At 42.0% G+C, this 26,369-nt stretch overlaps 1 protein-coding gene across 1 annotated transcript in view; it reads right to left on the bottom strand.

The window, feature by feature from the left end:
- The window catches only part of LOC115763992 (tyrosine-protein phosphatase 99A), a 156,207-nt gene that overhangs the window by 94,012 nt on the left and 35,826 nt on the right, over positions 1–26,369 (bottom strand). The window contains exons 2-7 of the mRNA XM_030706809.1: positions 23,350–23,519; positions 19,906–20,032; positions 18,832–18,955; positions 14,019–14,200; positions 12,424–12,611; positions 7,637–7,751 (exon numbers count right to left, since the gene is read on the bottom strand). Of these exons, the coding sequence (XP_030562669.1) occupies positions 7,637–7,751; positions 12,424–12,611; positions 14,019–14,200; positions 18,832–18,955; positions 19,906–20,032; positions 23,350–23,519 (906 nt within the window). The remainder of the gene's footprint in view (positions 1–7,636; positions 7,752–12,423; positions 12,612–14,018; positions 14,201–18,831; positions 18,956–19,905; positions 20,033–23,349; positions 23,520–26,369) is intronic.

Below are 26,369 nucleotides of genomic sequence, written 5' to 3'. Positions count from 1 at the left end.
AATAATTTAGAATAAGAATGATCTTTCATAGTAGATATCTGAGAACTGACAAGGACGTTTAATAGTCAACTCTCCAAGAAAATCACTTCTTTTTGTCTAGAAATAGTGCTGAAATAGATGCATAGCAGCCATAAAGTAGGTATATTGTTTTAGAGAAATAATATTTTATAGAAATTTAATAGCTTGGCTTATGTAGACTACGGCCATTTATTAGAGTGCACAAGCTGTCTCTCGACTCGCCTCTTGGCCCGCTTGGAGCATGCTCTTATTAAATGTTGGTCTACTTCTGCTTATTGTTTTTCGTCTGTGTTCCCTGATGGCTGCATAATTAGGCGCTTGTTGCAGTCCCTTGGCCCGCGGTCTGAAGCGAGTTTCGACTGCTTTCCATTCGAATTTCGGCTAAGGCTGCTGATGATGCTCGCTTCCGGCTGTGGCACCTTTTAGCTGCGAGTGCTAGAAAATTCAATTAGGCAGCGGGCGAAATCAATACAACTGAGTCATGAATCTTTTTGCTGTTGCTGCAACCGACACGCCCACCGCCCAGCGCGCCCCACCTGCAGCCGCAGGTAGCGCAGCGACAGGATGTAATTTTTGTTGCCGCTCATTAATTTCGTCTATTTACAAGAAGTTTTTGCCGCACTCGTTTTTGTAATTCTCCATCCTACTTTTTTTTGTTCTTTGTGGAGTAGTAGTAGACGCAAGTTTTTCAAAGTGGTCTGCGGTTTATCATTTTCGGTTTGCAGCGGCGGGTCAGTTGGCGCAGTCTTGGGGGCGTGGCTCGGGTACAGCAGCAGCTTCAAACAGAACTGTGCGCAAACAGGAAATAACGGTAACGCTGCTTCATTTCCGCTTTTATTAAAACATACTTTGCCCGTTGTATCTCATCCGTTTCGTCTTCCAGCAGCGGCCATCTTTTTATACCCTGGCAGAGGGTATTATAATTTTGTCGTGAAATGTGTAACGCACAGCAGGAGGCATCTCCCTGCCCCATAAAGTATATATATTCTTGATCAGCATCAAAAGCCAAGTCGATATAGATATGCCCGTCTGCCCGTCTGTCTGTTTCTATGCGAACTGGTCTCTCAGTTTTAAAGCTATCTTTCCGGAACCGAAGTTAGCTGGATCGGACTACTATATCATATAGCTGCCATAGGAACGATCTGTCGTAAAGTAGGTTCTTGCATGGAAAACTTCTTGGTTTCTTATATCTTATATATCTGAACCATACTGTGCTTCCTTGATGCGAGCAAAGCACTATGAGCATTATGAAAATGTTGGGTCTGCAAGGGTATTAAATCTTCGGCGTGCCGAAGATAGCGCTCTCGTTTTTTCTTACTTTTTTTATCAGCGTTGTCCTTGCTGCCTCTACTCCTCGTTGTTGTTGTTTTGTCACTTCCGCTGGCCGCCCGCAGCTTTTCGCTGCTAAAACTTGTTCCCTGCTTGTTTTTTATTCGCGCAGCTTTGCGGCTGGCGCTTTAAAAGCAGTCAGCGGATGTTGAGCCACCTTTTTGGCCGTTCATGCAAACAGGCGGTCGTGCCCGTAAGCCAGCCCCCCCCTTTTGCTACAACTAGTTGCAAGTAGCCAAAGGTAATTAATTTTGTTGCTGTAAGTTTTATACGAGCGAGAGCAAAGCAGTTGGAGCACGTGGTCTCCAGCTCCTGGCAAGGCAAACAGCCGGCGACTGTCGCCATCAAACCGCGAAGCTCAGCTCAGCTCAACTCTGCTCAACTCAGCTCAGCTCAGCTCGCGGGCTTAGCTTAGTTTGAGGTCTGGCGCCAGGTGACGTGGCGTTTGCCTTTGACAGCACACACACACACCCACACACACACAGTGCAAATGGATTTGCCATTTTCCATTTTCAGTTTTCCATTTACTTTGCTCCTCATTTAGAATGAGTGGCCGCAATTTTATATACGTTTGCGTTTTCATTTTCTTTCTCTTTCTCCATTTCATTTTCATTTACTTTTTCTCTCCGTGTGCACTCGGGTTTTTCGTCAAACCCGCTGCCTTGCTTAAGCAGCTGCGTGCATTTTCCATTTTCCGCTGCCATTCTCCATTTTCTTGTCGTGCTGCAATGTGTCTATTAATTTTGTGTGCCACGCCTCATTGGGCGTTGACAAGCAACTCTGATAAATGACTGGAAGAAAATGCGCATTTTCGCTGAGTGCCGCACAAAGCGTCTAATGGAGCCTTTGAATTGGCTGCCTTTGATTTTGCACTGGCTACGTGCACGTGGGCGGGTTTTCTATGTGGCCTTGAACCCTCATTTGCAATTCGTAATTTATTCAAAAATTGAGTGACCGATCAACGCACAAGCCAATCCGGTTCGAAAGGGCACATTCAGAGGAGGTTAGGAAGAAGTGGAAGAAAGTGTGGCTCAAGTTTGTTTAAAAAAACATCAAGAACAACCCAGCCATAAAATTGAACTGAGCGTGGACTATCGAGCGACAGGCTACCGGTTCAAATCTAGCAGCAATTACTCATATTTGTTTTCTATTTTTAATTATCTTATTAAGCTTAAGAAAAGGTAGAACATTGGAACAAATGGCAAATGAACAAAACACGATTAATAAAGGCAAGGTGAGCATCAAGTGAGAAATTCTTAAAAATATATAGTATTGTTGCAAGCCTAACATAAATATTCAAAAAAATGCCAATTTGAAGATATAGAAATTAAAGAAAATTTAAGAATTCAAATTAAGCACTTCCTTGAATTGTAGATAAAAGCTTTGCGGGCTTATAATACATTTGTCAGCTTATCTGTATGGCAAACTTTCTGCTAAGTTGCAAAACGAAAGAAGAACTAAATAAAAGTCAGGACATTGGGTCAGCAATAGTCGTCTAACACCTGACACTTATACACCTGCAGCGTCTGGCCTTTAATATGACCCCAACAGAGGATAAGACAGTAAAAGCGAAGAAATGCCTAGGCCATGTCTGAGACGAGAATGTAACCAACTGGCTTGTTTCTTTTTCTTTTGCTGTCTGAAACATGACGCGTTAAAGTCAAAGTTGGCCGGGAAAAAACAACAACAACAGCAACAACAACAATGTTGAGTGCCATCAAGTGGCACAATGTAAGACTTGGCCAAAAGTAAGACTATGCAAGTGAAATGAAAATGAAACGAAGTTATCATGGCTCAAGGCACATGGCTATTATGCCCACTTGGAATCGTGCTGCCTTGCCCAGGATAAGCGTTACGGGGCGTGGCAATCGTCCAACTGCAGCCGTTCGAGCCGAAAGGCCGAGGCCGAGGACGAGAACGAGACTGTGCTGCCACAAAGCACATGCCGAGGGTTACAAAATGAAATTCTAGTGCGTATGCCGGCTAAAATGCAAGGCGATCCAAAGCCGTAGACAGCGCACAGTGAAAAGCCGTAGTCATAGCCGGAGCCGGAGCCGTAGCCGGGTCAATGTCAAAAGTTAAAACGTAGCGGCAGCAGCTACTGCAAAAGGCAAGTGGCAAAATTTTAATCAAAGCCGGAGTCAAAGTGCACAGCGCAGGACTTAACAGGCTGGCAACAACAACAATGACAATAAAAGCAAAAACAACAACAACGAGAAGAAGAACAACAACATCTGAGAGGAATATCGAATAAAAGCGAAATAAGTGAAGCCTTTGGAATTGCTTTGCAATTGCCGCTGCCACGTGTCCCTTTGTTAAATGCCCTAACGGGTAGGGTATCTAAGAATTATAAGGCAATATGTCACGCTTGGACAAAAAGATGTCTATATAGTTTATGCACATATATAGTTGATCAGGATTTAGCTGAGTGTATCTAGAGATAATAAATAAGTAAGCAGAATTCTTTCCTGAGGATCCGAGGCAAACAATTTGTCCATCCATCCATCTATGTATCTAACTGTCTATCTATCTATCTATCTATTTAACTGTCTTTAACTGTTTTGGAAGGGACACAATCCTTCCGGTTCTATAATCGGGTGCTGGGTTGAGCTGGTCAGCCGACCTATCCTATCCTTGCATAAATTGAATTATGCAATATGTTTTTTTTTATAAAAAACACAACTATTAAAAGAAGCAAAAAGGAATTACTTTATCATATAGCTATCTTAGAAGAAATCAATTAAAAAAACCAATTAATAAATCAAACCTCACACAACTACATAACAAGCTCTTAGCTAAGATCAGATTACTTGATGTCGTAAAAACTAATTGCAAGGGCATTAAAGCTTCGGCACGGCTTCAATTTTGTTCTATTGTTTTTTTGGTTTTTGTCAGAACGCAACGGGACAGCTGAAGGCATTATCACTTGCCGACTCGCTGGGTCCTTCAGTCAAGGGACACGGCGAGCATGTTTATTGCAGGGCGTGGCACTGGCCGCTCGCTAAGCTGTGCTGCAAGGTTTCATAATGTTCACCGCATGCGGCCAGGCGGGAGGTCTTGTGGCATGCTACACACACACACACACACAGCAGCAGTAGACAGGCTGGCATTGGATTTCGAACAGCAGCAAAAGACAGACAGAAAATGAAAATGAAATTCATGAAATATGATTTGAGTAAGGTCTGTGGGTGCATGTGTGTGAGTGTGTATGCGAGAGTGCGTGCCTACTAACTGCTAATTAATCAAGTCTGTCAAAGGCATAGCCAACATGTTGCCAAGCTCATCAAGGCAAGCCGCATTCGCATTCGCATGCTTATTCACATCCTTATTCACATCTACATCCCGAGCCGCATCCTGCACAGCTGTTTAAACTTGTCGACTAAGCCGCTGCAAATCCCCTGAAAGCCTTGCCTGTCTGCACCTGGCAGTTCACCCCACCTCCCTCCAATCCACAAAAAAAAAGGAAAATTTATAAAGAAGAAAATGTGAAATGAAATGAAATTACAAAATTATGCCAGCTGCGAACATTTTGCAGTGAACTCTTCAGCAGGAAAGGCGCTTATGAAAATGTTCCCCCGCCCAAAAAAAAAACAAGAAGAAGAAGAAAATACTCTGCCAAAAGCAAACAAATCTGCTTTTGGGAAAGTAAGCCCTATATCATCTAACCTGCTCTCACTCGCATTGGTAAAGATATCTCAGATTTCATTTGCACATGTTTACCTTAGCCCGAAATGTGTGTATTAAAAAGTTGCACTTTTATGTGCGGAAATATATTTCTTTTTCTTATTCTTATATATTTACTCATTATACAATGCTCTGCCCTGATACTCCTCTGCATCCGAGGCAAGGCTAACCTCAGCTGCTGCTGAGCGGATTTTCGACTGAATTTTATGCTAATTATGCGTTAAGCATTCAACTTTCTTTAAGACTTTTCACTCAAAGAGTTGCGAGTTGCCCCAACTGAACAGCTTAGCGTCGACTTTGCGTTATTAAAACCTGGCAAAAAGGAAAAAGCCATCAAAACATAATGCCTGCAAATATAAGCTATCATTGTCTCACAAATACAATATACACACTCTCGGGCATCTTGTTGGCATAGCTTCCAAGTCGCAAAGCCAGCCTCGACGCGACGAAGATAAACAGCCTCACAAGGCATATGGCTAAGTCCTGGCGATTGTTGCTATAGAGACCATTCAATATAGCAGCCTGATTTGATTAAGATTTGCAGATATGCTGGAAGACTTGCGACTTGAGAGTGTTAGAATATTCTTGGTACGCCGAACTGTTAATACCCTTACACATGCCTTGGGGCTTTGCAGATAAATTCTGAGAAAATAGAAAACTCATCACTTGATTTTAGAATATATATACTTTTTGGAATCAGAGATATCTCCTTCGAGGCCTTACCCTCCAAAAGGGTATACAAACAGAACTCTTTGCCATATTAATATAAGGAGCTCTAAAAGGCTAGTTTGCAAGGATTACAAATATCCTCTAGGCTGCCGATGCTATTCGAGATGTACTTCTAATGCGTGGCATATTATAGTATATTACAAAATTTATTATTAATCGTTCAGAAGTTCGTTCTCTCTACTGCTGCTTCTCATTTATGTATATATATTTGGACATTTGATAAGCTAGGCTCTAGCCAATGGAAATATTTGTCTTATGTTGCCTTAAGGCTGACAGATATGAGGAATATATATATATATTCCTGATAATTAAGACGACTTGAAAGTAATATTTTTCTACTTTCAACTTGTCTTACTTAGCCGGATTATATATTACCTTATCTAAGACGATTCAAATTTCATAACCGAATTATAAGGGCCACTGCGAGTGGCATTTCTGACCACTCCCCCCGCCCCAGTCCCCCTGCCGCTGGCACCACCCACACAGTGGCCGGCGTCTGGAGTCACTGGATTTCCGTTATTGGCGGCGTCTGTGCCTCAGACTGAGACGACAACGGAAATCCACGCTGGAGCGCGCCAACAAAACAAATTCACTAAAAAATAAAAAAAAAAAATAGAAATGTTACGTGGAAATGGAAAGGGAAATCGGGAAAGGGCGGAAAGTTGGCTAGCTGGAGATGGCGCAACGTGGCGCATAAAAGATATGCCTGAACAGTTTTTGCCTCGATTTGTTGTGCTGAGTACGCAGCATATGGCAAAAGTTTAAGTAAGCAATTTTTATTTATGCTCGATTCCAATACAGTTGCCGACACACACACACACAGATACACACACAGAGACACACTGCAGCTGCAGCTGCTGAAAGAAATATGGGAAATTGTAGCATATTTTTGCCTCTGTTTGGTCTAACTCAACTTTTATTTGTTTGCCTCATTGCATGGCACAGACATTTTGCGGTCGAGCGAGTCAAAGCCTCAGCTCTTTCTCCATTTAAGCTGAGAAATTGCGTTGAGCGGGCGAGAAAGTAAGCGAAACTAGCAGAGAAAACGCCAGCTGCAAACCGGCTGACCAAATACTCTATTTTTCTAAAATGATCTTTTTTTGAATGATAAAAATAATAAATATGATTGCATAGAAAGGGTTTTCATTTCTTAGTTTAAAGTTTAGATAACTATGTATAAAGTTCATGAAGTTGCAAACTTAAGAGGGCGTGGCAAAAACTGTAGCCCCTCACCACACGAACATGAAAGTCTAATACACTCTACATTTAATTTTTAAGCACCGAGCTTGGAAAACCGCACACAAAAGCGATTTCTGTTTATTGTTGCACGTCTTCTGCTGCTGCTTTTTACTTTTGATTGTTGTTGTTGTTTTTATTGGCCAGAATATATGAACTGAATCGTGTAGCCTGGTCACTTTCTGGTCACTTGGCATTTCAATAAGCAGTTGCATTTTGCATATGTGCGAAATAGTTGTGCAAAAGCCAGCTGAAGACTCAAACTTGCCACACAGATAAATCAAAAATCACAGCTGCCAACAAGACCGTAAAATGCTCCTTTGAACGCAATACAACTGGCTGCATTCATATTTTGTGCATGTCATGTGGCATTTGATAAATAAAAAAACTTTTCCTTAAGTAGGAAGCTGCAATTTGTATTTTCAATATACTTCTTGCTTGGACGAACTTTAATTGAGCACGAGTCAAGCGAGAATTCGGAAGAAGAATTTAAGCAAGGGAGAAATTAAATCCGAGAATTTTCCACCAAGAACTGTGCAACTGAGTGTTCCATAAAATTCTCTCTCAGAATTCTTCTTTATAATTTTAAATGCAAGCAGCTTCAATCTTCTTTAATATACTAGATAAATGGAGCACTCACCTCCTTCATCGGTCATCACCAATATGGTTGTCTCCGGGCCCAGGCCCTCCGGATTGAACACCTGCACGGTGACCTTGTATTGCGTGTAGGTCTGCAGATTCTGAATCTCATGACTCTGCAAAGAAAACGAAAGCCAGGAAATTAATAATAAAAAATAAATGCTTACGCTCGTATAAAATGCGTAGCACCTAAAAGGCAGAGGAGCTTCTTTTGCTAGCCCCGCTGCCCCACCCCTTGCTGCCCCTTCTCTGCCGCAGCCTGCTTCAAGCGGAAATTGCGCATTGCACAAGTTTGTGCGTCGTCTGGCAAATATGTTTGCACGTATGTAAAATTGCCGATGTTAAAAATGTATTTGCTGCAGCGCGTGGCACAACAACAAAATATTAAGGAAATTGAGTTGCGAGGCCAACAAACACAAGCGAACACATGTGCATATGAAAAATGTGCTGCAAGTCAAAAAAATAAATAAATATATGCATCGATTGTTTGACTCTCGGTTCTAACCTGCTGGCCCAGCTCATTCACGAAGCCAAGATTTGTTTTGAGGTGTTCATAATTTTTAAAAATTATTGTTATTTACTTTTTGGTTTACTTAAAGAAATTTGGCGAAAGAGATTTCAGTCTGACTTGCCATTGGCAAAAAGCCAGGCTTCGGCTCAAAATATATCTTGTCTCAATACACTTGCCAGGGCTATGGCTAACCCCAGCTCTGAGAAGAACCTCAGCAACCGCCCGTGCAGGCGTTTTTTTTTTGAAGCAATGATAAAAAATATAACTGATGGAATTTGACAACAAAAATCGAAGCCAAAGTCAAGCATTGGCTCGAAACTGGAAAAGTTTTGGTATCAAAAATAATTTTTTTTATTATAAAAATACTATAATAGTTTTTGATGGGGTGTTTTAGGACTCTATTTTAGGGCAAAGAGTGCAGTTTAAAGTTCAGTTTTCTTATTACAAAATAAGAATTCGGGTGCCGCTTTACAGCCTCTGATACAAGCATCGAAGGATGCGCCAGCAGAAACTGCCATGCCCACGGGCGCCGCCTCTTTCAGCAAAGGGAAGCCCGGCAAAAACTACTTATGTGTAGCAGCATATCCTGGGCGGGTGCGGCTTATTAAAATTTAACGTAAGGTCAAAAGCAGTGCGAAACCATAAAACAAGCCGCTGGCTTTGAGCAGCTCACACACACACACACACATATGCATGCATGCATACAAGCTGTAGTTAAGCTCAAAATGGCTGCCTGCTACAACAAACACAATTTATGTTGCATACATTAGAGCGCTGCCTTCTGCGGTTGTTGTTGTTGTTGTTGCTGCTGTTCTGGACCGCAAAGCGGTTGGCTTAGAGCCTCTCTCTGTGTTCCTGTGTGTGTGTGTGTGTGTGTGTGTGTGTGTGTGTGTGTGTGCTTAGAAACGGATTGACTGCTATGCCAAAAGCTTAAGTGGCTGCCAGGCGCCAGAGTTGGCCAACAAGCGCTTTGATTTAACAACCAACAAGCGCACATCTTTTTGACCAGCTGTATGTTGGTGTGTGTGTGCGTGTGTGTGTGTGTAGGCTAGATTTTAGTTGCCCTTGGTCGGCGCTAATGCCGCCATATAATTTCATTTTATGTAGTCGCCAGTCGAGTGGCCACAGTAAATGAGGCCCGAAATTTACAACTGCTGCCACTTTTATGCGGCCGCCGCCAAAGTTGGCCAAAAGCAGTTAATTGATATAATGTAATTGATAGAGTCGAGTGTGTGCTTGGCTAAAAGCATGATAAATTGCCAGAAAAACAAACCCACACGATAGCTAAAACTGCCCAATACTCTGTTCACAGTTTAATTAGTGTGCTTAAGTCAATCGCAAAGTGTCTGCTTACTTGATAAGGAGCTGGGGGAGGAAATATCGACTTTTGGTTGCAATAAAATGATCTTAAAGAGAGCTCTTCGCGACAAATTTAAGCATTCAAAAGTCAGTTGCAATTGTCCGACTAGGAGATGCCCTGAATGGCCAGATGCTGAGGCTGTGCTTCTTCTTTCCTTAGTCTATACTCTAAGTGGATTCTTAAGGAATTTTGGTGTACGAATGTCCATGAAAAGACTTTTCACTCTACTTTGTAAGGCTGCAGATGCATCGTTCTGTCTGTTCGAAACATTTGCAGCGAATATCACTCAATTCAGAGTGCAGATAAAGATTTTCGACGAGTATTTAAAGCTTCGTCGCCAGCCCCAAACTAATATACTCCTTACCTCGCTTTGGCGCACAGAGTGTTAAATGTGGTTGCATAGATTCGAACAGAGGCGTAAAGCTGGTAATTAGTGCATTGCCCAACACTGGCGCATCATTAAAACTTTTGCCTGGCAGCAGCAGCGCAACCGATACCCCTGTGTGTGCGTGTGTGCGTGTGTGCGGGGCGTTGCCCTAGCAGCTAGTCAAAAAGGTGTAAAGCGAAACTCAAACAACAATTAACAGTGGCAGCAACAACAACAAAAAGAAGCGGATGGAGAAGAAGAAGAAACTACAACTATGTGCTACAAATTTGTGTTGCTTGCCACATGCCGCACATCTGCATATCCTTTGAGCTGAGCCAAAAAATGCTATCAACAGCGGCGAGTGGCACAAAGTTTACACGGTTTGGTTTAGTTTTCACTTGGTGGCTTTTGTGTGGAAATTCGCGTGGCGTAAAACGAGCAAAATTTATGCTTTACGGCGCAGAAATTTTAATTAGAAAATTGGCAAAATTGTAAGCCAGCAGGCTGGCAAGCCAAACGATAGTCCTGCCAAGGACTCGAGGCGCTTTCACACGTGACAGCTCAATGTAGCGTAGAATACCGAGGGTTCCGGGCTAGCCGGGTTTGCCGGGCTCTCTGACAGCTTACGGCTGCGGGTCGAGGTATGGGTATGCCCTCCAGTTCAGCGCGACTTGCAAAAAACATGAAGTCGCACGTTTTTGCCTGCAAGGATAATATTTCAACATTTCGCACTGACATGCAAAAAAAAAAAGAACATTTTAAAATAAAAGAAAAGAATGGCAGAGCGCAAAGCTTCAGCTTCGTTTAGCCAGCGGGTCCAGCGTCTAGATAACTGCAATATATGCACTCAAGCACAAAAGCGTGCCATGTCCCTATCAGCGGAACCTCGCACAAGCCCCTGCACCAGCCCCTGCCCCTGCTCCCAAGTCTTCATCTATGCCCAATGCGTTGGCATAGTTTTTTTTTGTCATTTTAGGCAACTGCGTCGCGTCGAGTGTCGTACGTGAGCATTATCGCTAATAATTTTTGCATATTTTGCGACCTCGTCCCCGGCCCCCGTTTTGGCATGGTTTTCCATTGAAAATTGTGAAAATTCAAAAATGCATTCCATGCGCTGCATATTATTGGCTTAAATGGCATTGAGGGTGCGGCATATAGTTGACATTTTCGCTGCAAATTCTATTGAGCCATCTACTTAAAGTGGAAATTAGCAAAAGCTTTAAGCTCTATTATTGAAACGTATTTCGGTTGATTTAAATATGCATTAAACTTTCCAATTTTGACATAAAATGTCAGCTGAATATGCAATTAGGTGTGCCTAGCTTCTGGAATATCTAAGTTCACTGGGAAGGGCTTTGATGTGGTAGGAAGCGGAAAAGCAGACAAATATTAATAGACAGAAGTCTGTTGCCTCTGGGATTCTGATAACAAGTTAATTTACAGACTATTTATGTAGAACTGTGCAAGTTATCAAATCTGTTGAATAAAACTGAACTGCCTATGGCACGAGGCAACTGCATACCAAATTTGGTAGCTGTAGCTCTACTGGCTCCCGAGTTCGCTGAGGTCGTTTAAAGAACTAGCAACAGCTGGAGAAAGAAAGCTAACAAAATGCGCTACGGAAGTCGATGCTGTAATTTGCAGGATATCGGGCCATGTTTATTGCCTACACTGAAGGTACTTCACCTTCATCCTCTCCCTGGGGCAGCGTGCATTAAAAAAGGGGTCGTAAATTGAAAAATCTGCACATTAAACATTGAAAATGGGCTCCATTAGTGGGCTTTGGCTAATTTCGACTCGGTCTGCGCGTGGAACTGTGTGTGTGCGTGGGCCTCGAAGTGGCTGTGATTTTGTCTCGTTGCCTGTCCCTCGAAAGTAGTTGCATAAATTCCAAAATTCCTACGGCCTTTAGACGTTGCTTTTAGCCTGCGGTTAACCCGAAGGTATTCCCGAGTGGCATGTTTGTTGGCACGTGCCGCCAACGGTTAGCCGCATGTATTAATGTCTCAAACATTGCCACACTTCATTAGTGCCATCGCGTGTGTTGGTATTCCGAAAGATAAAAGTGACACACACACACACACACCTGGCACACACACCTGGCACACACACCTGACGCACACTTTGGCCAAAATGTTGGCGACTAATCGGTAACAAATTGCTTCTGATAGCGACCACTACAAGAGATACGCTAACCGTAAATTGTGCCCCCCTACACTTGTATTTTGTTGTTAGCATATGCCGCGTCTGGGGGCTGGGGGCGTGGCTGTGAGAAAAACACCTTTTGTCGGCAGGTGTAAATTACTTTTTAATACGACGCGACGCGCCGCATGATGTGGCGCCCCTCAACGTGGCGCACACCTTGGGCCAATTGAAAAGCGGGCATTTTGTTGTAGATGGCAACAGACACCCGGTGGCACGAACCCGAAATGGATATCGAATGTGGCACGTTATGCAGACTCCCCCCTTTTATTGCTGGCATTTTCAATATGGCAAAGTGTCAGAAATTGTGGAAATTCAATTATGTTAAAGGCGTGGAAGCACGCTTACCTCCACTGTATTATCGCGTATATAGATTTCCTTGGTGTCGTTGGGATTGCGATCGCGTGGACGATATGTAATGCGATAGCCAAGAAACTCGCCCAAAATGGTATCCGGCGCCGGCGGCTTCCACGAGATGTACACCGAGCTGGAGGATGTGTTGTGCGCCGTAGTCGGTATCGGCTTGCCCGTGGGCGCTGTAAAGAGGAAAAACGAAAGAAAATCCAAAACCAAATCAAAATTCAAATTCAAATTCAAATTCATATCGAAAACATGAGCTGAGGCAGCAGACGTTGGTGCAAACTTTTTTTTGTGTCGGTTGCCAAAAAGTTGGCGCAAAGCTCACAAATTTCAAATTAAAATTGCCGCACGGCAAAGTTGCTCTCGTCCGTGTCTCTGTGTCTGTGTGGCATTGTCAGGTTGTCACTGTCACGCAACATAAGTTGCAAGTGCCCTAAGCCCCAAGAGATTTGCTGTGCCCCGCGGTGCCGCGTCTGTCGCATCAAGTTAAATGGTGCGTGCCACAACTCCTGACGGGCAGGTGAGCTGCTCAGCCGGATCTGCTGGAGTTGGACGCGCAACCAGGGGCGGGGCAGCCGGACAAGTTTGTCACTTGGCAACTTGGCAAGTTGCATATAAATAAATTCAAAGAAATTTTCCATTGACTGTAAATTGAATACTTGGCCTAAATGTTGCATGCCACCGGTTTAATTTATACAAATTGGCCAGCACCGCCGCCGCCGCCGCCATCGTCGTGTCCGTGGCGGCTGGCTCTTAATGAACTTCAGGCCGCAGACTATTGACTAATTTGCAACCGCATGTGTTGCAGCAGCAGCTCGCCTTTCAATATTGTGTGCGTGTGTGTGTGTGGCATAAATGGAATTTCATGCCCCAAGGCTTACCATTTGGATTCTGTGTGGTTTCTAAGACAAATGTGTTGCTAATAGCTTGTCGCTGTCGCCAGTTGGATATACATGACTGAGGGAGGGACGCCACGGGGGAACGGAGGTGGGCTGGACTGGGCGTGGCAAGCTGCACGCAGCTATTGCTGTGATTAATGAGCGCAACCTATGAAAAAGTGCGTTGGCTTGGCGAGCTTTCAGTTTTGCCTAAAAGTAGGCAACAATTAATCATGCCGCAAGCAGCAGGTGCCACACACACGCACACACACGCACACACACACACACGCAGCATGCAACAAATGTACAGTTGCAACAGCAAATGGGTTTGTGTGTGTGTCATTGTTTAGCTGGCAATATTTGTCAATTTGCGGCTTGTCAATTCGGTTTGCAACTTTAACAACAGCTGCCACGCCCATTCACCAAATTGTAGCTTAATGTGCACACACACACACACAAATATATACACTCGCACGCGTTTGGCGTTAAAATAATTAAATGCACATAAGGCTTAACAGCAGGCGCTTTTATGAGGTCACAACTTTTCATGGGCGGCACTTAAAGCAGGTGCAACTCCGCGCCGTCACATAAAATTCAAATGAAAATTTAATGCGATTGTAAAAAAGTGTCATGTCAGGCTGTCTGGTAATTGATGTGAGTCACCGTTAACGTCAGCCTATCATAAAATGGGCTCCATCTACTCACCCTCGCGCAGCGTCACAATGTAGTAGGACTCCTTCGAGGGGGGGCTGATGCCCAGCTTGTTAACGGCCAACAGACGAAAGCTGTAAACGGTGAAGGGCGTCAGGCCGGTCACCTGATATGAGGTTGCATTCGTTCTCGTGTAGATGCGAGCCACTTGATCCCAGATACCGTCCTCGCCCTCGCTGCAAGAACAAAACAAAAAATGGAATACACAATCAGTTAGCAGTTCATTTATAAATTATTCATTTTCATAACATGCTCTTTGCACTCGCTTGACTGTTTTCCTTTTTTTTTCTGTTTGTATTTGCAATAGTTTTTGCCTTCTAAATAAATTATATGCCAAAATTTATTAATCTTTATTACGTTTGCTTCAATTGACACCTGCAAATGCAATGTTAAATATCTTTTTTACCTCATTTATATGAAATACATTTTTAAAAGCCCATCCCCAGGGGGATTAACATAAAATATAGGCAACATATGCGTTATGAAAATACATGGGGTCGCCTATGTAGGGGACGAGATTTGTTGCACATAAAATGCGAGCGTTTGCCATGGCTACTAAAATATTTATGCGCTTTCTACCACACACACACATGCACACGTGCTAGAATTAGCAAAAAATTGTTATTAGGTTTTTGTTTTTATGCCCGAGCATTGGGTATTATCGTTTTGTAATTAAATATGTAACGCTTAAGGGTAGATTTTAGGCACATGATGAACGCATATTTATTTTTGACATGCGTTTAAAATTATCTATCTATTTATATTAGCTCGCAAGCTAACTTTTTCACAAAAATTTTCGTTTGAAAAATTGATAATATATGAATGTGAAAAATGATATTCCAGGCAAGCCTGCCTTATGCTACCTAGTCATACAAAACTCTGCATAATTATAGCAGAAATTTGGCTGGAGTTTTGTTTTCTAAGAATATGTCAAATATGTGAAGCACTTAAATAATAAATGTTAATAAATTTTGTTAAGCTTTTAATGGCGTGCTCTGCCATTTGATATGATTTAATTTAGTTAATATGCTTGCAAGGGTATTAAATTCGGCATGTGACAAGCCCTAGATAAAGTTTCTTTTTTGGGTTTATCCTTTATTTTTTTGTTTTTTTTTTTTGTTTTTGTTTTTGTATAAATTTATAACAGCGGCCGCCGAATGAGCATTTTTCATGACCGATATCAAAGTGCAGTAAATTTTATTTAAAGTCGCCAAAAATTCAGTATCGTGCATAAATTTCACGCATGTGTGTATGGGCTGTGTGTGTGTGTGTGTGTGTGTGTGTGTGTGTGTGTGTGTGCTCGCATTATGTTATTAGGGCTTATGCACGGCGTCAGCTGCACGAGTTGAAGGGGGGTCGCAGCTTTTATGTGTGATTAAAAATGCATTATATATGAGATGCGACCAAAAGCGGACACACAAAATAAATAAAATAAATAACAATAAAAAGAAAATGGGCGGAAAGCATTTTTTTCAAGTTGCTTCAAAAAGCATTAAAATTAATAAATGCGAATGGCCAGCCGCATTCGAACTACTTGCGCGCGTCTGTGCGTGTGCGTGTATGTGTGTGTGTGTCACATGTGTGTGTGTGTGTATTGTCAATGGACATTTTGTTAAAATGAATACAAGCTGCTGCTCAGTGTGGGCGGGTGGGGGTGGCGGCAGGGGGGTGACTGTACACACACACACACACACACACTGGAAAAAAGTCTTGGCGACTTCATGAAAAATGGGCGGCAGCAACTTGTAAAAAATGTGCTGCGCCTAAAAAACAGCTCGACAACAACAACAACAACAACTGGCAAAATAACCGCAGTGGCAAATAAATTTGCGGCCGCACAACAAGACTGCGTGAGTGTGCGAGTGTGCGAGTGTGTGTGTGAATCGGTATAAAATACACACACAATTTTTTGTTGTAAGCCGTTTAACATTTTTTTTCTGTAGCCGCTTTTAGCATATGGCTTATGTGTTTTGTGAGCGTGTGTGAGTGCGATTTGCATGGCCAGGGCCAAAGTTCACACACGACTTGTTTAAAGAGGCAAAAATGTTGTATTTTGCGGCTGAGCAACTACATGAAATATGCACAATGAACTGCATAGAAAATGAGACTGTTCTCTATTATAATATTTCAAAATATTTCATTATGTTTCAAATGAGCTCACAGTTGGGAGTACTCTTTTGTGTTTGGCTGGCAAACAAGCGTATGTATTGAATATATATATAACAAATATAATTATAATAATTATTTTATTTCTATTGAATGTACGCTGAAATTATTTACAATTAAGTGCAGTTACAATGCCAACTGTCATCCTCAAATTTGTTGTATTATTGAATTATTTTTTCATTGTTCAATTTCAATTTAAAAACATTAAGAGAAAATCGTTAGTCGTTGTGTTTTATTAATTAATATTAAAGCTGTGGCAAGTCAAAGGAAAAAACTCGCTAAAAACAACATGAAGTTCATTTTTATTTATTTATTTATTTTTTTTTTTTTGGTTCACTCCCAGGCCAATAAATCAACGAAGAGCACTTAAAATTATGATTGAATTATACTTTTATTTCCTATGTGATGTCATTTGGCAAATATGCATTGCCGTGTGTGCGTGTGTGTGTGTGTGTGTACAAACTGCATCAAAACCAATAAGAAAGTAAATGCTTGACTACAGAAGATACCCTATATTCAGATTTTTACTTGAATAAATCTTAATAAATATTTAAAAAAATGTTATTGTTGAATTAAAATATACGTTTATCAAAAGTTGAGACTCTATTTCTCAAATATTTGAATATGATTTGCGTCTTACGTATTATTTTTGTGGATGATAAATTTGTTGTATTTTTTTTTTACCAATAAACTCTAGGATCTACTTGCTTTACCTCAAAAGGAAGCTATATCTCATCGATTCCTATATATTTTTAAAATAAAGGAGGAAGTTTTTCGAAAGGTCTGTTGTAGAAAGTAATTTTTATATAGTATACGAATTTGCTCCAGAGTGCACATAGATAGATTGAAGAACTCAAAGATATTGACAGCTCGAGAAAAACATATTAAACGAGTCTCATTTTGCGCTTCTTATTATACAACCCATTTTCAAGCATTTGGCATTTGCAGGGCATACAAATCAACACAAATTGATAAACACCTTTTACACAACTGTAAACAGCACTCGAAACAGATGCGAAAACAACCATCCATTCGAAACATATAAAAGTTTGGCCTCAAACACAATAACCGCTCACAGATATGGCTGTGCGTCGGTGTGTGTGTGTGTGTGTGCGTGTGTGTGTTATACAATTTATGGCTCGCATTAACGTACAGCCACTTGTTTTGTGGCATGCACTCGCCTCTTTCACTTGACACCTCCCTCCACTTGCCATCTGAACTCTTATTTCAATTGCATTGGCATTCAGTGTGTGTGTGCGTGTGCGTGTGTGTGTGGATTTGCGAGACGAGATTTCCAGCTTGAAGCACTTCGTTGTCATCGTCTTTCAATTTACGGGGCGGCGCGCGAGCACTCAAAATATATCTGCCGCATAATACACAAGCACTATAAGGGCCGATATACCCAGCCCTCTCTGCAGTGGGTATGCATATGCGCAAATAAACCGAATCAAGCGAAAATGTAAATAAGAGGCGTGCTCTGTGGCAGCAACAGCGGCGCGTGCAACACGAACAACAACATCAACAGCAACAACAACAGCAACTCAAGCTACACTTCACATCACTTCACATCGATGGGAGAATTTGCATAAAATGCAGTCGGCGTCGCCGCCGCCGTCGCCGTTGTAGTCAGCGTCAGCTTCATTTTGTGCATGCCCAAAAAAGTATGCTACATATATGTATATGCATGTGAATAAGCGCTTGGCAGGCACTCGCGCGCACTTGTGTGTTTGCGTGTGTGTGTGTGTGTGCGTGTGTGTGGTTATTTCTTATTTTGCATAAATGCACCACAGGCTCTGCTTGCTTTTCAGTTGCCTGTCATCGATTGCCGGCCCCAGTGTCTTGTGCCCCCCCTTCGACACGCCCCCTGCCTCCTACCCACTGCCCCCTGCCAGCTGCTGCTGTTGCTGCTGCTGATGATGGGAATTTATTGAAAAAGTTTCGCTTTTCAGTAGTTTTTCCGCATACTCGTTTTGCTGGCCTTTGTATTGCGCTCGCGGCAATCGTTTTTATTTCATGCCGCGCATTGAGTTCAAGTTATTCGGAAAATAGCCGCTGCAGGAGCGGGTGTGCCTGTGTGTAAGTGTGTGTGCGTGTGTGCGTGTTTTCTTTTCTATTTAAATGGAGCACAAGTGAAGTGCGTATCCTTGTGTATTTGCGCGCATATCACAGCCAACGCTTCACATATTAATTAAAGGACTCGCAGCTGCAAGTGGACGCAAGGGGCGCATGGGGGCATGACAGCTGCAATATCTGCACAAGGATTTATCAAAGAGCAGCAAACGGAAAGCAATAAACGCATGATTTTAATTGATTGCGTTTGCATTGGCAAGACAAAGACAAAAGAAGCCAAAGGAGCCATGCATCAGGCGCCCACTGAACCCGTTTCCGCGGGCGTGGCACACAGCGATTTATGGGCCCAAGATGATGATAAAAACAAGGATAATTATGTTGGATATATATCTAGTCCAACTGACATTAGACCTTAAAGCGTGCTAAATCAGAACGTTTACAGCTGTGGCATGCACACACACACACATACACACACAAATCACACAGACACACACACATACAGGCTGGCAGAAAAACAGCTGTGCTGACTTGAAGGACTCGACCTATAGCTACATATGAACGCTGTACTTACCGAGTTTCAATAATGAAATGCGTCACCGGCGCATTCCGTGGATGTTGGGAGTGCGCCCAGGATAAGTTCACGGAGCGTGATGTGAAACTTATTAACAAAGGACGCTCCGGTGGATCGGGCACATCTGCAATCGAAAGAGAAAGCGAGAATGGGAAAAAAAAGAGAAAAACACACATGAGAAAAACTGGCAGCTATCAGTGAAATGCAAATGGAAATCATGACAAGAACGCGTACGTGTGTATGTGCATGTGTGTGTATATGTGTGTGCGGGTGTGTGGTGAGAAAATCGAAATTGTGTGCACACACACACGTACACACACACACACACACACACACATATATATATAACTGCAAATGAAATCACCAAAATGGAAGGAAACCGGATAAATCATTAATGTTGTTATGGCTTTCATTAAATGGCGCATATAAAAAGAAAAGAAAACGAATCAGAAGAAAATGTTAAAGCAAAATTGAATCCCGTTACTAAAACATCTTAATTGAGATAATAAATAGATCTAGTTCATTAAAATACTTCATTAGATTCTCTTCTTTTGTCACGTTATTAAAACGGAATACCAAAATTTATTTTGAATTTAAAAGATAGCAAAAATTGAAAAAGTAACTAAAATTTTCATTTATTTATAAAAGAAAAATAATATAATATATGCAATAAATAAAAGAAAAACAATATATTATGTGTAATATTCTTTTTCTGGAATTTTTTTTTCTAGTTATAATTGCTTAGTTTTTCTTCTAAATTTATGTTGTTAGAAGCCTAAGACGGACAGAAGCTAATGTATTTCATTGGAATTTTCTATCAGACTATCTAGTACACAGAAACAAGAGAAATTATAAAAAGAACTGTCAGGTTTATAAGATCAAATTCTGGTTTGTTCTCTAATCAAGAAAAAAACAAACAAAACAAAAACTTAATTAAGTACACTTTAATTCAAGACATTTGTGTTTGATTAAAGAACAAGCAACGACACAATATTTTTGTTGAACAGGATATCTACTCGGATTTCTACAACTTGCATCTACAACTGAGATATACTTATCTACAACAAAACTTACCCTGGACTAGTAGATCCACAATGGCTTCTGGTATGTGGCGATCGTTGACGAGGCAAATGTATTCCGTGGTGTCGCTGGCCAGCGCCGGGGAGAATTGCAAGCCAAAATTATCCGATAAGAGTTGTATCTGTGAATGGATTATGAAATAAACCACATTGAATATCAATTGAATTGTGCTTAATTATTTCATACAAAAGCAAGCCTAAAGTAACTTTTATGAGTATACACCACTCTTGATGTCTGAACTATGTTGGGCTAGCCATCAGTTAGAATAACAAACAAATTTGTCACAATCGTGTGCAGTCAAAGTAGAACAAGGGTTGGGTTGAATTGGAGATGAGGTTACGTGCTGACCGGTGGGGGGCGGGGCCAAGGGGGGGCACAAAGCGAAAACAACACAAACGGACATGGAGTCGTTGACAGTGGCCGACAACAATGTGGACAACACGAGTTTCTACTTTAGGCTGCACAAAACTTTTTAATACAAAAGACAAATAAGTTAGCAAAAGCAAGTTTGCTGCATCACCACACGCCCCGCCCCCTCAACAGCCCGACCCTCCTGCCAAAGCCGACCTGGCCAAGCACCCCCTGCTGCAGTCCACCTATCGTCTGAGCCAGTTTTGTGTGTGGGCCATGGCCAGCACTTTGAATGGCCCCAAACATTGGTTCAACATTTGACTCAGACGACAATTTGTATTCGTATACGATAACTTTTCGATGCACAAGGACAATGTTGTTGTTGTTGGAGTATTGGAGGACAATGCACGCAAATTACTTTAAGTTTTGCGCCTGGCAAAAACCCATTTATAAAAGCAACACATTTAATATGATAGACAGCCAGACAGGACGCATGTCCAAGCCGTTCTTATATCATATAATTTCTTGAAAACCTATTAAGGATTTTAGACTTGAAACTGTCGAAAATCTCTGGAATCGCATTGTATTCAAATAGGCTTTTTTGTTGGGCATGCAAGGTTTTTGGTATTATACATTTTGCCAAGAAGCTTTATGCATTTGTCTCATTCAAGTATCTGTGTGGGCTGGCTGGTCGTATTATGTGCTCGTCTGAGCTCCAGCAAGAGTGTGTGTGTGTGCGCGCGCGTGTGCGTGTGTTTGTTTTGCCACAAAATTGTAAGCATATTCGTCTGGGCCCTTTGGCTGCAGTTTTGTGGCATAAAATTGTTGCTCGATTGGATTTTATTATTAAGCAATAACTAAGAGCTGCTCGCCGCAAAACAATTTGGCCCCAACAAATTTTTCCACAATGGAATTTCAATTTACAGTGCAATCTGCAGTCGAGCAGTAAATTGCAACTAGATTTTAATTACATGCAACAAAATTTTCGGGGCCAACTTGTTTGCACATGCACTAAATCTGTGCGCCTGACAGGGCTCATAATATGTCCCAGATAGCTGCTGAAAATTCATCATAGCATCTAGACAATCTCTAGCTGAGTTGAGCTGGGCTAAAACTGCAAAACAGTCAGCGACAGGAACATGAATCATTTTCTTCTTACTCTCTTTTTTAGCCGCAGCCATAAAACAAAAGTTAATAGCTGCTTAGGTGTGTGTTAGTGTGTGTGTGGTGTCTGTTGTAATAAAATGAAGCAGCTACTACGACGGTCTAAAAAACTTTTAATACATATAATAGCCAGGCATGAAGCACACAATGCACAGTGGGGCATTTGGCAACGGCAATGCGAGAAGAAAGTGTTCCAATTTATTTCTATGCCAAAAGAAAATACAACTTGGTAGCAGTCGTTGTGTAGCTTAATCATTATTTCAAAATATTTTGTAAATTATGCTGATTGAAAGATAATTATTTTAAAAAATAAAATTGATTTGCTTAAAATTGTAATTATTTTAAAATCTTATATCTTTCTATATATCTATCTATCTATCTATCTATCTATCTATCTATCTATCTATCTTTCTATCTATCATCTATCTATCATCTATCTATCTACTTATCTATCTATATTTCTATCTATCTTTCTATATATCTATTCTATCTATCTATGTATATATCTATTTGTATATCTTGCTTTTTATCTATCTATCTTTCTATCTATCTATTTATCTGTCTATCTATCTATCTACGTGTCTATCTATCATCTATCTATCTATCATCTATCCATCTACCTATCTAGTTAGCTATCTACCTATCTATCTATCATCTATCTATCTAACTATATAGATAGCTCGTACGATTCGTTAAACTAGTTTATGATCTAGGCAAAATTCGGCTGTCGATCTATTTCGCACTTTTGGCCATCTATTGCCCCACTGTGCAGCGCAGCCGTCGCACATTGAGCAATGGCAAAGGCCAAATTGGCCAAGAAATATGAGCGAGTGCGCGGCTGCAAACCAGGTAAACTCTGCTTAGCTCGGCGCCAACTTTGGCTTGGCTGCAGCTCAAGTGTCCCAGTTTGCCATTTAACACGATTGCAAGGAGGATGGAAAGGGGGGAGGGGAGGGGGGGGAGTGGGCTGCTGCCTAGTCGCAGCGCCTTCTGACTACCGCTGAAACTTGTTCATTCTTCATTTTGTTTGCCCCGCCTCAGTGGGCCCCCGGAGTGCGTTTAAGGCGGCAGCTGCTGCCTGCTGCTGCTTGGCAGCCACTTATACGATTTTTGCGCCTCGTCGTTTTTATTTTAGTACAACTATCAAACATTAAAAATATATTGGCTCCACTGTCTGCACAGTGCACAGTGCTGGCTGCAAACTCCCACTGATGGCCACTTAGTTCTCCTGACTTTTGCTGCACTTTCTTTTTGTTCGTTTTGGTCGCTGTCGCTGTCGTTTGGCAAAGTTCAAACGGCCGCCTTGAAACTAACTGGCTATCAATTATTTTAACAGCCATTTTTTCTCTCTCTTTTCATTTTGTCTGTAACAAGCAGCCCAAAAATATTTAATGGCCCAACTCAAGTGGCCCGCACCCGGGCCATCAAGTGCCGAAATATGGCAAGTGGGTAATGAATTCTGATATGACTCAAAGTCGGATTGCAATTTGAGTTATAACTGCACTCCAGAGATTTTTACTCGGACCATTCGATATCAGATTAATGGAATTCACAGCAAAAAATTGTATTTCATTTACAAAAAAGGCAAGAAATAAATTTCTGAAATAAAACTGTTTTGGCTATAAACTAAAACTAGTTTCGAAGTTAATCTTGAGGACTAACAATGACAAGAATAAAACTTCAGCTCCGTTTTGTAAGAGTTATGGGAGCTCCAAGTCTGGGAGGCGCTATTTCTTTTGGGTATAGTTACAGATTCGAATAATCGTCAAATGTTTGGCACAGTCTTCAAGATCTCTTTTAATTTTGAGTCAAACATTTGTATTTGCCAAAAATCGATTGGCAAATATTACTTAAAAACTAAAAGCTGAATGAAAAAGTAAGGACTCCAAGGAGTAACTATATATATTTTTGATTCGTACTCACCCTAGGACTATGGAGCAACGGTATGCGATTGGCAAACTGTGCGATTGTCGTTGATGCTGTCTTCCAGACGAGCGTGTCCACCAGCGAGTGCTCCGTGACGCCCGGGCAGGGTATGGTCACGTTCTTGCCGGCCTCGGCATTTACCTTGACATAGTCCAGATTCGTAACGTCTGCAAAGAGTGCGATAAGAAGAGGAGTATTAAAATTGGGTAGGTCAAAGGAAGAGTGGCTTAAGCTGAAATTGCCGAAAATGTTGCTAAAATGTCTGGCAGGCATTTTAATTACATAACATCTTGGCCGTGACCACAAAGCGGCTCCATGTTGCATGCAATTTCAGGGCGCTGCAAGTTGGCCAGGTGCATGCGTGTGTGTGTGTGAGTGTGCGGGCCAACACCCACACACACACACACGCTTACACTTTGATCCTTTTGTGCAATATTTGTTTAGGAAATTGCTAAAATACATTGCAGCCTGCCAGCTTGGCCTGGCATGCTGGCACGGCCACAGACCAAAGCCGGGCTTCAATTAAAATTATAAAAACAACAAATCGATTATGGCCGAGAATCCTTTCTATAGAGTCCTTTGCTGGCATCAAACTCAACGCTTGCCGCATAAATTTGCAAGCGTTCAAGTGTGCATAATAAGCATTAGGCATGACGCAAATGTCCGGACCTAACTGCAGCGTACAGCTTACAGGACGAGCGTGTCCTGTCCTACGTTTGCCAATGAATTGAAAAATCATGCAGAAAAACAATTGCCAGCAGCAATGCAACTAGTTGCAGCAGCAGCCACAGCAGCAGCAACAACATCTCGTCCGCAATCAGCTTCCATGCAATTTGCGTCTGATGCTGCCGAAAAACATTTCAACAGCCGCCCGTCTATGACTATGACTTGATTTTCCAGTGGGCGCCAGTGGGCGTGGCAGTGGCAGTGGCAGTGGCTTAGTGGTTACATTGCATGGATAACATGCTGCAGCTGCAGAGTCTCCTACAATGCAGAACATTTGGCCAAATATTTGTTGATCACAGAGCAGTGCTACAAATGGACTGTATATGCCATTAGCACGGTTCGGGCTTGGCTTTAAATTGTGTTCCGACTTTTTCAAATGTAATTTCAATGCATAACAATTATTGTTGGGCTGTAGCCCATCAAGCTGCATCAAGTTGCATTTGAGTCGAGCGCTGGAAAGTAGGCAACACAAATTGATCAAAGGCCAGAGCTGCACGCTGTGCACCTATTACTAGGGGAATTAAGTTGTATTTTACATATGCGTAGCTTATTCAAATGAAATTAAATCTCAGCTTGCGCAGGGTGTTCAAATGCAATTTTGATGCATGGAAAATTTGGTGTTCTTGTGGGGCCATGTTTTTGTTTTAGGCTTTGTTTTTGCCGACCGCTGAAAAGTATGCTACATATATTTTTGAAGAGCAGAGCTTTCTATTACATGCACACAGCACTAGACAGTTATTAAGGAAATTTAGTTTCTGTTGAGTATTTGATTGTAATTTCAATGCATACTAAATAAAGGCTAGTACCTATTGATTAAAGGGCAAAGCCTTGCACTATGTGCATTAAGCACTGAACAACTTCATATGGTGTAGGGTATTCGAATGCATTTTCATAAACATAACAATAAGCATAGAGTTGCGCTGTGTGGTGCCCATAAGCATTGACAACTCTGGTGCATGTTTTTTTAGTGTGCCATCCGGAGGCCAACTGGCAACGCGTTTAATTACTCGGCTCTTGTGCAGCGCCAACTCTGCCCCAGGGGCAGCAGGAGGAAGCTGCTTGGCCTGGCTACGGCATATTTTGCATATTATAAGCTGACCAGTACCCTTTTCCCTAGCTGCCTTCCCTGCCCAGTGCCCGGCAATGACCCATTGCGTGCGCAGTTGCTGGCAACTAATGCTGCCGGGTGCTTCTGCTGGTTCCCCGGCTGGTGGTCAGTTTTGTGTAATTTATGGCTTTCGGCACCACGTTGCAGCACTGTCAGATGGGGGCCGCTGCAGCTGCCAGAGAGATTTTGCATACTTATTATGCCAGCCGCATGCTGATGAGGGGGAGGGCGCGTCTTCATCCTCAACATTTTCAGCCAGCGGGGCCTGTGTGGAGTGTTTAATTTCCTGATCATTTTTCGATGTAAAATCGCGACGCCGGCTGGCACGCATGAACCTGGCCACAGCAGCCAACTCCTGGTTGGCATAATGTCAGTCGTGACGCAGGAAACAATTGCTTAAAATTTATGCGCGAATGCAAAATGTTGCAAATGTTGTGTGTACACACTTTGGACATATTGAAGCGCCCGGCAATCACATAGATAGATACAAAGTTTCCCCAGTCGTTGACCAATTAAAAAACCAGCCCAAAATTATGCAGCCAGGCAGACGAGAGCTGCGTAAATAAATTATAATTACGAGTACTTATTTCGCTGGCTGAACAAATCCCAAGGGACGCACGACCCGCCAGACTTGGCTAGAGATGAGCGATTATGTGCGATTAACACGAGCATTTTCGTGCTCAGAAATAAATGTTGCAAAACAAACATGTGGAATTATTTTTAAAAATTTTCCCAGACAAGCTTCGAAATAAATTTCTGTATTCCACAAAACAGTTTTCACGCAGTTTGGTGGATAAATTTTTTAGAATTTTTGCACGGCACGCGTTCATCTCGACTCAAGACTCCAAAAATTAGCCAGCAACAAATAGTCCAAGCCTGAGCTGAGCAACCCTTAGGGGGCACAGCAGTCAGGCACTGAGTGCACTTGGCCTGTGGCATACTCGAGTGGTTTCTTGCGGGGCGAATGCTAATAATCAAAATGAATGCAACCCCTCAAAAGCGAGATAGATGGCGAGAGACGCAACAGACGAAGCGGCAACAATTAATTTTATTTATGTTGATTCTAATCAACGAAAAATAATTTCAGTCACCCAACACGATTGCCTCTTGTGGCGTCTGCTGCCATGGCAATCGAAGCGTCCATCTGTCCGCCTGTCTGTCTGTCCTTCTGTCTGTCTGTCTG

This window comes from Drosophila novamexicana, unplaced genomic scaffold (genome assembly GCF_003285875.2).
Source record: "Drosophila novamexicana strain 15010-1031.04,08,12 unplaced genomic scaffold, DnovRS2.1 tig00000817-arrow-arrow-pilon, whole genome shotgun sequence".
In the NCBI taxonomy this organism is placed as follows: Eukaryota; Metazoa; Arthropoda; class Insecta; order Diptera; family Drosophilidae; genus Drosophila; species Drosophila novamexicana.
This window is presented reverse-complemented; position numbering and strand designations above follow the sequence as displayed.